This window comes from Gobio gobio (genome assembly GCF_949357685.1).
Source record: "Gobio gobio genome assembly, chromosome: 3".
Classification (NCBI taxonomy): Eukaryota; Metazoa; Chordata; class Actinopteri; order Cypriniformes; family Gobionidae; genus Gobio; species Gobio gobio.
The window spans coordinates 68,082,092-68,095,150 of NC_137099.1; the positions used below are offsets into that span (position 1 = coordinate 68,082,092).

The window sequence follows — 13,059 nt, forward strand, 5'->3', positions numbered from 1 at the left end:
AAAGCAAAACATTTTGTTTTTATTGTGAATGTACACAAAAAAATAGAAACTTAACAGATTATAATGATGTATAACACTTGCCTGAATGATAAAAAATGACAGTTATTTGAGTCTCTTTGGCAATGATAAGAAAACTCGAAGGGGTTAAATGCACAGTTAAATATAAAGAAAAATCTTGCTATACATCTGTTTTGACATTGAACATTGAGATGTATCTGTCATGTTGAACATTTTAATCTTGGGAGAAAAAAAAACAGTTGTGAGATTTATTTATAATGTTACTATGAATGAATATTTTGAAACTAGTATATTTTGATAACTTCTGATAAACCATATTTTCCTGTATCATCACTAGAGAGGCCTTGGGTTTATCAGATGTTGCTGTTTTAGAGCAGTTTAAAAAGATGCAGATTGAGCTCAAAGTGTGAATCAGACCAATGTTCAAAAGTGGTAGAGCTTCTCTTCCTGAAGTACTGAGATGAGTTTAGCTTTCGCAGCATCTCCGTGTTTGCATATAATATCACAGATCTTTCTCATGCTCTCCTGACTGGTTGAACTCTGTGTGATTTCTGAGTATTGTTCCTTATGAATTAGTTCCTGCTGACACAGTTTATCTGCAATGATCTTAACATCTGTAACCTCTTGAATGAGATTTGACCAATGGTTATCGTAATATCTTGCTTTATCTGCCTCACTGTTCAGACGTTGCTCGTCTCTCTTAGGATGAATCAGATCAAGTTCATCTTTCTCAATTGTGGCAATCCAGACAGTCTTCTGATCCTCTTCTCTGATAATAGTAATTTGAAGATCATTCTCCAGACGTGTCTTGACCTTGAAGAAGTTTGGATCAGTTTCTCTTCTAAATGTGATCCCTTCTTTGGGATGGATAGTGGCACCAGGAACATCAAGAATGTGTGGCGTTTTCATCCGAAATGGACGGTCAGGTCTGGGATGCATGATTGGGTCACTTGACTTTTCATTCTTCTCAACTTTTTCTTTTGCACAATCATCAACTGGAAAAAAGTAGACATGTAGAATGAGAGGATCTTTAGAACGCATGTAGAGAAGAAGATCGCAATGTTCATTCACTCGCATTATCCAATTTATAATCAATGTTATAAGAGAGAAGGATGGTTGGACAATCTTAGCGTGGAATCGGGTCAACTGCACAGGTTCTGTGGTTATTCCCTCGGCTTTTACGGTGAGGAGTTTCACAGCATCTTTGAGAGAGGGGTCAGACTCTCCTAAACAGGCATAATGGGGCAGATGAACTTCCTCCAGTTTCCCTGAGATCACCGTCACGTCCATCACTGGAGCGATTCGGTGGCACTGCAGTCTCTCCAGCTCTGCGTTGAGGAAGTATCCGTCTACGTTATGGTACTGAAGGGTGACGTCACAGTCACAGACCCATCGCATTCTGGTCCTGACACACTCGTAACGGCCTGGGCCAGTGCTGACCCTGAACTTTGACCCTTTATCTGTACAGGCCAACGGCTCAATCTGAACCCACTGATCAGAATCAGCGATATGGACACAAGACTGGCAGTTCAGCAGCGGCTGAATATTGAACCCAGAAGGTTTGGGCTCAGTGAACCTGTGGAGAACCAGAAGACAGAATGAACGAGTGAGATGGTTATATGAACAAACAGGGTACAAATTAATCAATAAATGAGTGGATAGTGACTTTATAAGGACCTGCAACATAATAAATTAAATCTTAAAAGTATAATTAAGCGTATATTTATTACCAAAGTATTTCTAGTATACTTTTTTTGAAATATATTAAAAGGATGCTTGTGTTTAACATATTTCTTAAAAGTATAATTAAGCATATATTTATAACCAAAGTATTTCTAGTATACTTTTTAGAAATATATTAAAAGTACGCTTGTGTTTAGCATATTTCTTAAAAGTATAATTAAGCATATATTTATTACCAAAGTACTTCTAGTATACTTTTTAGAAATATATTAAAAGTATGCTTGTGTTTAGCATATTTCTTAAAAGTATAATTAAGTATATATTTATTACCAAAGTACTTCTAGTATACTTTTTAGAAATATATTAAAAGTACGCTTGTGTTTAGCATATTTTTTAAAAGTATAATTAAGTATATATTCATTACCAAAGTACTTTTAGTATACTTTTTAGAAATATATTAAAATGCAACACACTCGTAACGGCCAACATAATAAATTAAATCAACACAGAAACTATCTACTAAAAATAACTAAAAAGTATATTCGCACACATCCTAACTACTTCTGCTGTTATTTTTTTGCCGCATCAGAACTCAATTTTTGACATATAGGGTACAACAGGGCTAAAGGCACCACAGGGGAAAAGGAGCCTTTGATTTTATTTTCCTTTAAACCACTAAATGGCACAAAAACATTCCGCAGCACTTTCCAAAGCATCCACTTTTCAAGATGCACATGGAAATTTGTCTCATCTTTGATGTGATCATGGGCGGCAATGCAAAGTTGATTCTGCGCTCATTTGATATAAGATATATATATATTGATTGATATATATATATAATATAAGATCAAATATCAAATATAAGTAGCAAATGAGAATCGATAAAATGAATGTTTATATTTTTAGACAAAGGTTCTCAGAGTCTTATTCAAGGTAATTAAAGCAACAGTTTTTAAATAACGGAAGAATATGTAAAAGTATGGTATTTGGGGTAAAAAGTGCACCTGCTATTGGGGCAAAAGACACAATTAACATGATAATAAACATATATATATATATATATATGTTTATTATCATGTTAATTGTGTTGTTAGTTGTGTTGCTGTATTCACTGGAATATTTTGAATATGATTGTTTAATTATATATATATATATATATATATATATATATATATATATATATATATATATATATATATATATATATATATATATATATATATATATATATATATATATAATTAAACAATCATATTCAAAATATTCCAGTGAATACAGCAACTCCAACCAGATATACTATAAAATCTGCACATGTGTTTAGAAGAACAAAATTAACCAGAGAGGAATTATCAATTTTTAGAAAATCTGCCATCACGTTAGCTCAGATGTATTTAGTAATCGAGCCCTGACTGATATGTCACACTCTGAAAAAAAAAACTTAACTAAGACACAGTATATATTTCACTCACCCGGTTGTGTGTGCCTCACTGTTGTTTCTCAAAGGAGGCTGTTTAATATCACACAGAGACACTGAGGAGTTAAACGTATGAACCCTAAATCCAGCATAGAGGGGTTCAGTGAAAGTGGTATTGAATGTGTGTAAGTGTGTGAGTGTGTGTGTGTCAGAGATGCTGAAGAAGGACAGAGTGCCGGCCCACCAGTCCAGATACACTCCTACTCTATCAGACGGTGGTGGAGGGATGTGTTTGACAATTTGCTTATTATTGTGGCAGATAGTGAATATGTTATCAGAGCAGAACAAACTCCAGGATTTGTCACTGTATCCAAACTGACAGTCACTTCCACCTTTCCTCCCAATTCCTTTATACGTCACTGATATTTCTGTCCCTAGTCCATCCCATTCAGCCTCCCAGTAACAGCGTCCAGTCAAACTCTCTCCACATAAAACCTGAAACCACCCATCAAATCTCTCTGGATGATCAGGATACGGCTGCTTCTCTTCGACACACGTCACCTTCCTGTTTCCATCAGAGATAATGAGATGAGGGTTTGCTGTGTCTGGATTCAGTGTAAGATCACAGGCATCTGAACACAAGAAGATAAGCACTAAATAAGATAAGAAATCAATAACAAATCACTAAATGAGAGTGTTATTGTAGACCTACATCTTTGTTGTCCTGCCTTAATTCTGAACTCTCCCCCATGATCCACACTATAAAGCACAAATAAAAAACACATAAACATGAACATAAACATATTCATATCGTAAAGGCAAAAAGGAAAAATAAATCTTTTAGGTGACAAATCCACAGACACAAAATGTCATAATTCACCCTCATGTCATTCTAAATCCCTATGACTTTATTTCTGCTGCTAAAGAAAAAAAAAACATATAATGGACCCTATTAAAAAACACTGAGACATTATTAAAAATCTCCCTTTGTGTTCCACAGAAGAAAGAAAGCCATACTGGTGTAACCCCTCCTGTTAGACCCGCCCCGCTCTAAGCGGGACTCAAACCCGGGTCCGCCAGCATGAGAGTCGGACGCTCTAACAAGAAGACTAAAGGCTGCAAACTCTAGCATCAGTCACTAGAACATCTCTTGAGGTTTACTCGCACAGCTACTACTAGCTGGCCTCCATTACACAGGTTTGGAATGACATGAGGGTGAGTGAAAGTAACACTGTAGGTGCTCCCTAAACCCAGAGTATGCCGCTTGCTTAGGGAACCAACTCCCAGGGAGGGCAACATCTCTGTTGCTCAATAAAACCCCTTTCATTAAATTAATATTAAAATAAACATTTATATAAATGTATACTATGGGCGGTTGAATGCTTGAATCTGATTGGTTGTCAAATGTTCTAAGGTATGCAAATATTTTCAGGGAAAAGCACAGCTAAAGTAGTTCCAGCAGGTCTTGACTGCATTAGAGTTCCATATCACTTCGCCCTATGTTTTTAGTTATTTCAAAGGAATTTACAGCGACAACAGCAAAAGAACCAAAACACTGACCAACCAACACTGACCAAGCAAATAAAACTATCTGTAAAATTCTGTTTATCGTAATAGCCATCTGTATATTATATATATTCATAGTATATATTCACCTGTAAATTCTTTTTATAGTAATAGCCATCTGTATATTATATTATATTCATTGTACATATTCACCTGTAAATTCTGTTTATAGTAATAACCATCTCTATATATATATTCCGTACATATCCATGTCCTGCACTTATTCAACCATTGTATATCCTGCACTTATGCAACCATTGTATATCCTGCACTTATGTGCAGGATATTATTTTCATGTTTGTTTTTTTTGCCACAAAATTATTTTAGCACAGTCAAAACTAATGAATCGTTTAATCAAACCTCTTTCAGCAGCTGTCCTGATCAGTGTGCACATGACGATGGACAGGAGTCTAGTCCCATATTCGATTTAAATTAAGTCACTCACTACAGGCCTTTTAATAAAGAGCCTTGAAATCCTCATCTCCCACAGGTGTAATCAGAAATCACTGGTCAGGCATTAGAATAAACACAGTTCCCTTTCAGTCGGTCACTACGACGTACGTCGGTAATACCGACGAATTGGGATCACTTCAGAGAGCCCCTATCAGCTTCGAGAACTTAAGAACAGACCAATGAACAATTGGCGTGCGAGATTTGCATCTCGCGCTCCGCCCCGCGCCGCGGGTATAAACAGGAAGCGAGAGCAACGCACTGACGCCATTCACTTCGGAGCCGAAGTGACCAAGTGACCAAGTGTTCCGGGACCAAGTGGTGAGCCTGCAAGCGCTGCCTTCGGAGGAGGCAGACCCAGCCCTAGCTTTTCTCTGTCCCGTCCGTGCTCTCCGGACTTACGTGGACAGAAGGCAAAGCTTCAGGACCTCAGAGCAGCTCTTCGTCTGTTCCGGAGGACAGCAGAAGGGAAAGGCTGTCTCCAAGCAGAGGATGGCCCACTGGATGCCCTGCCCGCTCGGGGTTAGAGCTCACTCCACCAGGGGTGTAGCTTCTTCCTGGGCGCTGGCTCGTGGCGCCTCGCTGACAGACATTTGTAGAGCTGCGGGCTGGGCGACACCCAACACGTTCGCTAGGTTTTATAGCCTGCGTGTAGAGCCGGTGGCTTCTCGTGTGCTCGCTTCCCATAGTCAGCTTCACTGAAGTGCCCGTTCTAGTGTCGGCTTGCTGCGCCATTCCCTTCCCCTGAAACGGATACGTGCGCTTATTTTCTCCAGGCGAGTTCCCCAGGTTTGGCGAACCCTGTTGAGTCCTCCGCACCCCTCGGCAGTCGGATGTTGCGGAGCGTCCGACGCCAGGTCTGGCACTCGTATGCATTGGTGGAACTTGTGTCAGGCTGGGTTCCGTATGTCGTGACTCCTACGGCAGTCCCATACGTGTATTTCCACGGTACAGCTCCCTACGGCGAGCTCGTGTCTTTCCCTTGGCAGAGTTCCTCTGCCATCTCAGTACGGTGTCGTCCCCCGCCTGCATTAGGCCGGGGCCACCCCTTGGACTTTCGTATGTTGAGCTGCCCACGGCCAGCCCATACGTTCTTTCCACATGGTAACTCCCTCTGGGCATGATGTGGCTCCCGCAGCGTCCTTCGGGCACGCTTTCCCAGCGTTATCCAATACAGTCTGCTGAATGGGTCTTGCGGAACAGCAGTATGACTCTCCTGGCGTGAATCTCCCCGCCCGCTTCAGAACGGGGTCTGAGGGGCTCTCGCTGGGCGCTGGTAGTGGTAGTAACTGTGGCGCTTTCCATAGGGATCCCAATTCGTCGGTATTACCGACGTACGTCGTAGTGACCGACTGAAAGGGAACGTCTCGGTTACGTATGGTAACCCTCGTTCCCTGAAGGAGGGAACGGAGACGTACGTCCCGTCGCCACAGTTCCTTCCATCACTGCATGGCCGAGTCACTGGTTCGGCTCCTCAGTGAAAAACGTCAGTGCGTTGCTCTCGCTTCCTGTTTATACCCGCGGCGCGGGGCGGAGCGCGAGATGCAAATCTCGCACGCCAATTGTTCATTGGGCTGTTCTTAAGTTCTCGAAGCTGATAGGGGCTCTCTGAAGTGATCCCAATTCGTCGGTATTACCGACGTACGTCTCCGTTCCCTCCTTCAGGGAACGAGGGTTACCATACGTAACCGAGACGTTACTCACATGCTGTGTCATTGCTGTCAAGTCTGTTTGCAGTAATGCAATTTACCAAATAATCCACAGTGAACTTACTATACTGGCATGTGTGATTCAGTGGGCGGGGCCAAATAGGCAATGATGTAGAAGCAGAATTGATCAGTAGCATTGATCATCTTTTGTGGAGGCAGTTTTTAGCTACACTATTACATAATAAATTTCCACATCCTGTTGTTGTGGCAGATTGGCTTCAATATAAGTTGTTTTTAGACCAATGAGAATTTTGATTTCTTAGTTCATGACCCCTTTAAGAACACAAAGACTTTCACTCTTTGTGCAGCATTTACTACAGTACAGTTGACCGAAGGGATCTCTGAATTGGTTTGAGTAGAGGCAGGGCTGATTTGCATTTTCATGGTTTTGTGTATATTGTAGGAGCCTAAATGTAGTTGATAAATAATTTAAATGTATGCGTTAAAGAGTAATTTATATTATTCATTTATGTGGAGGAAATTGTAGGGAATATTTGCAGTATCTACATTCAGCTAATATTTACAGTAATACAAGGAGTTAATTGTGTAATTATCTAAAAGGTGGGTGCAGCTTTAAAAGAGAAGTTAGCCATAGAAAAGGAAGAAGCAGATTGGCATGCAGAAAAACGATGCAGGGAAGCTCAGCTGCAAGCGGAAGAAAAGTGGTGAGAGGCGGAGTTTGAGGCTGAGCAAAAAAGAATATAGGCTGTGATAAAGGCTAGAAAGGAGATGCATGCAATGCAGACTGCTCTTGCAGAGTCAGATGCAAAAATTGCAAAATTCAGAAAGTCAGATTGCAAAAATATAAATGCACACAAACAGCCGAGAGCAGTATAGAAGCTAATGAACAGATCGCTGAAACAAAGGTGAACACCATCTACCAACCACCAACACAGCACACCCCGCCTACGTCCAACCTTGAAAACAAGGTTCAGCTAGCAAGGCCACAGAGAGCCCTGCCTGCATCGAACATGGAAGTCAATGATGGACCAGTGCTTGATAGTTTATGCAAGGCTATCTCTCAGCAAGTTGACGTCACTGAATACCTTGTGAAATATCACAAAGCCACGTTACTCCCTGAGCTCACCAAGGGTGATCCGCTTGAGTATAAATCCTTTATCAGATCTATCGAACATGGAGTTGAAGATCGCACTGGTGACAGTCGTGATCGCCAACAGTTTTTGTCAAGTGGATAACCACATGAGTTGGTAAAAAACTGCATTCACATGGAACCCTCTGCAGGTTATGCTAAAGCGAAAGAAATGCTGAAGGAGTTTTACGATGATGACTACAAGATTGCAGAAGCTTACATAAAGGAGGCTTTGGATTGGCAGACAATCAGGCCAGAAGATGGTGCTGCACTGCAGTCTTTCGCATTGTTCCTCACAGGCTGCTGAAACACAATGACTGATATAAGCTACATGGAAGATTTGGACAACACAGCTAACATAATAGCACTGGGTAACAAGCTTCCATACAAACTCAAAGAATCTTGGAGAAAATCTGCATGCGATCTGCAAGAAAAAACAAGAAAAAGGGTGAAGTTCAAGGAGTTTGTCGAATTTGTCAACAAGCAAGTTAGATATTTACTACACCCACTCTATGGGAACATACAAAAAGCCACCACCAGGCCAAAACAACCAGTACAACAGAAACCAAACCTAAAATACGCAGAGACACTCAAACCAAAGAAAGTATTCACAGCGGCCATTGTCTCCTCCAAAACTGAAAGCGACAAACAACCAACGTCAAAAACACAGAATGTCTCAGTGGACGCAAACAGCAAGCCTTGTGTTTATTGCAAGGGAGAGCAACACAGTCTCAAACTCTGCAGAAAAGTCAAGAGCAAGCCACACAAAGAAAAGATTGACTTCCTGCGAAGCAAGGGTTTGTGTTTTGCATGTTTGAAACATGGTCATATGAGTAGCAGCTGTAAAGAGAAAGCTCAATGTCAAGAATGTTCTCGACTGCATCCCACACTGCTGCACATGAACACTAAGGGCTTGCGAGAAGAAGTCATCAGCGAGCATTGAGCAGCAATCTGTTTCTTGTGCTCTTCAAGTGCTCTTGTACACATGAAAGAAAATTTTGCTGTCACCGGGGCCGGTAAGGAAAACTGTGCTCTTTCGATCATCCCAGTGTGTGTCAAAGCACAAAAAGGAACCAAGGCAGTGACAACGTACACATTTTTGGATCCAGGTAGCTCAGCTACTTTCGCTACGGAGTCACTAATAAACCAACTGAGTATGAACGGACGCAATACAAGCATCTTGTTGCAAACAATGGGGAATTAATCTCTTGTTTATAATTGCATTGTGAATGGAATAGAAATCAGTAGCTTGGATGGCAATCACTTTATTAAACTTTCAGAGGTGTTTTCACAGAAAAACATCCCTGTAACCAAAGACAATATTCCCCGCCAAGAGGATGTTGACAATTGGCCTCATCTAAAGGAGGTGAAACTCCCCACTATCCAAGCAGAGGTTGGATTACTCATAGGAGAAAATGTTCCCAAGGTGATGGAGCCACTGCAGGTGGTTAGCATCGTGGATGACGGCCCATACGCTGTGAGAACAATATTTGGCTGGACAGTAAATGGGCCACTCAGAGGTGGAAGCGATATGAGGGAGACAAACACATTGACAGGAGTCACCACCAATCGTATCTCAGTAGCCAAGCTAGAAGAGCTTTGGCAACTGCAGTTCAAGCAGGACTTTCCTGATGTTGGACAAAATGAAGACGTCGAATGATCCAGAATGCAGCGGCACATCTGGTCTTCAACGAGCCCAAAAGGACCCACGTCACACCACTCTTCATCTCTCTGCACTGGCTACCACTCGCTGCTCGCATCAAGTTTAAGGCGCTGACGCTTGCCTACAGAGCCACCACGCGCTCAGCTCCTGCATACTTTGACTCGATTCTGCGACTCCACACCCCCACCAGAAGCCTTCATTCAGCCAAGGAGTGAAGGCTTGTAGTACCATCACAGAGAGGCAAAAAAATCCCTTTTCAGAACATTTTCATTCAATGTTCCCAGCTGGTGGAACGATCTTCCCACCGCCATCCGAAATGCTGATTCGTTGACAACATTCAAAAGTCAACTAAAAACTAATCTCTTCCATGAGCACTTAACCTCTTAAAAAAAAAAAACTTTCCTTTCCTCTTTCTCCTCCTCTTTCCCTCCCTACTCTAGCCTGTGCTACACTGAGAAATGTATACGGACTAAGTATTTCAGGCACTTGTTGCGCTCACTCGACTCTTCATGACCAATCGCTTATTGTACCCCCAAGTTGTAAGTCGCTTTGGATAAAAGCATCTGCTAAATGCATAAATGTAAATGTAAATGTAAATGTAAATGAAGACATTGAAATGTCCAAAGATGATCACAAGTTTATCAACATGGTGTCTCAGTCCTCAAAAACAGTGTTTGCCTGCCGGTGAAGAAAAAGTCATTGTGCATGCCAAACAACAGATCAGTCGCAGAGCAACGGGCGTTGAACCTACGGAAAATATTCTCCAGAGATGTCAAGTTTAATGCAGAATAAGTTGCATTTATGGATGACCTACTCAAGAAAGGCTACGCAGTGAAGCTGGATACCGTTGAAGGTCAGCCTACTGAGGGACGAACATGGTATCTGCCTCATCACGGAGTTAGACATCCAGTTAAACAAAAACTGTGTGTTGTTTTTGATTGTGGAGCGAGCTTTCAAGGAACATCCCTGAACCAACAAGTCCTGCAGGGACCGGACCTAACAAGTTCACTGGTGGGGGTCCTCTTAAGGTTCCGACAAGAGACCGTGGCGGTCATGGCTGACGTGGAGGCTATGTTTCACCAGGCAGGGTCAGTAATGAAGACACAGATTTCTTCAGGTTTCTTTGGTGGCCCGAAGGGAACTGCGAGCAGGCACTTGTCGAGCACAAGATGTTGGTCCACATCTTCGGTGCGACGTCTTCGCCAAGTGTTGCAAACTTTGCACTTCAGAAATATGCTATAGATTTTGAGGATGAATTTGGTCAAGAAGCTGCCAAAACAGTAAAGAAACATTTTTATGTAGACGATTGTCTTAAGTCAGTCACAGATGAAGATACAGCAGTTACCCTTTGCGCTGACTTGAGGAGCATGTTGGCAAGAGGTGGATTTTCGACTAACGAAGTGGTTGAGTAACAGTCGAAGGCTGCTCAACTCCATTCCTGAAGAGGAAAGGGCCCAGGGTTTTCAGGATTTGGACTTGGATGAAGATAACTTGCCAATAAAGAGAGTATTGGGAATCCAGTGGTGTGCCGAAACGGATCAGTTCAAGTTCAAAATCAACCTCAAAGTTCGACTGCACACTAGGAGAGGCCTGCTTTCCCTCTGTTCCACTTTTGATCCATTGGGTTTTCTCGCTCCCGTGGTACTGCCTGCCAAAAGAATCTTGCAAGACTTATGCCGGCAGAAGTATAGCTGGGATGAAGACCAGCCTGATAACATTATTAAGAGTTGGAAAAGGGGGATGTCTGGTTTGCGACAGCTTGAGACCTTTGAAGTTGACAGATGTGTTAAGTCAAAGCAGTTTGGTGCCCCAGTCTTTGCACAGTTACATAATTTTGCTGATGCTAGTGAAGACGCATACGGAACAACAAGATACCTACTGCTAAGCACTGTGAGCGGTGAAGCTCAATCCACCCTGATTATGGCAAAGGCAAGGGTTGTGCCCTTAAAATCTCCAACCATACCAAGAATGGAATTGACTGCAGCAACAGTTGCCGTCAAGATGGACAAGCTTCTGAAGACAGAGCTTGAACTGGAACTTAACGAATCAATTTTTTGGACCAATAGCACGGCTGCGCTGAAATATCTGAACAGCGAAGGCACAAGATTCAAGACTTTCGTTGCCAATAGGATCACAACAATCCTGGAGCACTTTCAGACTTCACAGTGGAGATATGTAAATTTTAACCTAAATCCTGCTGATCATGTCTCGAGAGGACAGACTGTTGATGCATTCTTGAAAAGTGAAAGATGGCTTTCAGGACCAAGTTTCCTGCTCTGTGCACAAGACCAATGGCACAAAAATCCAGATCCTGGAATGTTGGACATTGACGACTCAGAGGTTAAAAAGGTAGTTCAAGTGCATTTTATTCAGACACAAGAGCCCAAAGATGCTACAGAACAGTTGATGACCTATTACTCATCCTGGACAAAGCTAAAACACGCTGTGGCCTGGTTCTTGAAATGTAAGGATTTGCTTAAGGAGTTGAAAGCAAAGAGAAAGGAACCAAACTCACATGGAGAAAACAGAATGAATCAGTTCAAGAAAGCTTTCAAAGGAACACACTTAACCTGTGAAGATTTGACTGAAGCAGAAACAGAAATTATGAAGTACTGTCAAAAACAAAGCTTCAAAGAAGACTTGACTATGCTAAAGGAACATCAAAGGGTAAAGAAAAAGAGTTTACTTTACAAGCTGAACCCTGTACTTGAAAACGGAGTCATGAGAGTTGGTGGAAGGATGAGCCGCACAGCAATGCCAGAGGATTCCACGCAGCAAGCCATCTTGTCAAAAGATTCACACATCACGATGCTTGTGCTGAAGCACATTCACGATGTTACAGCTCATGCCGGGAGAAATCATATGTTGGCACAACTGCGTCAAAGATTCTGGGTCCCCGGAGCAAACGCCGCTATTAGAAAGTTCTTGTCCAGATGCATCAGCTGTAAGAAACTACACGGAACTGCCGGCAAACAACTCATGGCTGATCTACCAAGGTGCAGGGTCCTGCCTGACAGTCCTCCATTCACAAGAGTCCGTGTTGACTACTTTGGTCCATTTCTGGTGAAAAGAGGAAGAGGGCAAACAAAGAGATACGGTGTCATCTTTACATGTCTTGCCATACGAGCCGGACATCTAGAAGTCGCATCTTCACTTGACACTGATGCATGCCTCAATGCAATTAGAAGATTTATTGCAAGAAGAGGACAAGTCAAAGAGATGTACTCTGATAATGGAACCAACTTCAGGTCGGCTGACAGTGAGTTGAAAAAATCAGTAAAAGAATGGAACACCAGCAAGATAGCAAAGAACTTGCAAGAGTAGGGAGTTCTGTGGCACTTTAATCCACCAGCATTTTCTCACCACGGAGGAAACTGGGAGCGACTGATCCGCTCGTTGAGAAAAATTCTGAACATCTCAGTGAAGGAACAACTTTTGGATGAAGAGGGTCTCCACACCTTACTTT

General features: G+C 42.1%; 1 protein-coding gene across 1 annotated transcript in view; it reads right to left on the reverse strand.

The window, feature by feature from the left end:
* Window positions 1-441: 441 nt before the first annotated feature.
* Window positions 442-13,059, reverse strand: part of LOC307124258 (uncharacterized protein) — a gene marked incomplete at its 3' end in the record, with an annotated part of 40,998 nt that continues 28,380 nt past the window's right edge. The window contains exons 7-13 of the mRNA XM_079813304.1: window positions 11,089-11,241; window positions 10,674-10,862; window positions 8,511-8,565; window positions 8,151-8,257; window positions 3,828-3,874; window positions 3,171-3,747; window positions 442-1,594 (exon numbers count right to left, since the gene is read on the reverse strand). Coding sequence (XP_079669430.1) covers window positions 442-1,594; window positions 3,171-3,747; window positions 3,828-3,874; window positions 8,151-8,257; window positions 8,511-8,565; window positions 10,674-10,862; window positions 11,089-11,241 — 2,281 coding nt within the window. The remainder of the gene's footprint in view (window positions 1,595-3,170; window positions 3,748-3,827; window positions 3,875-8,150; window positions 8,258-8,510; window positions 8,566-10,673; window positions 10,863-11,088; window positions 11,242-13,059) is intronic.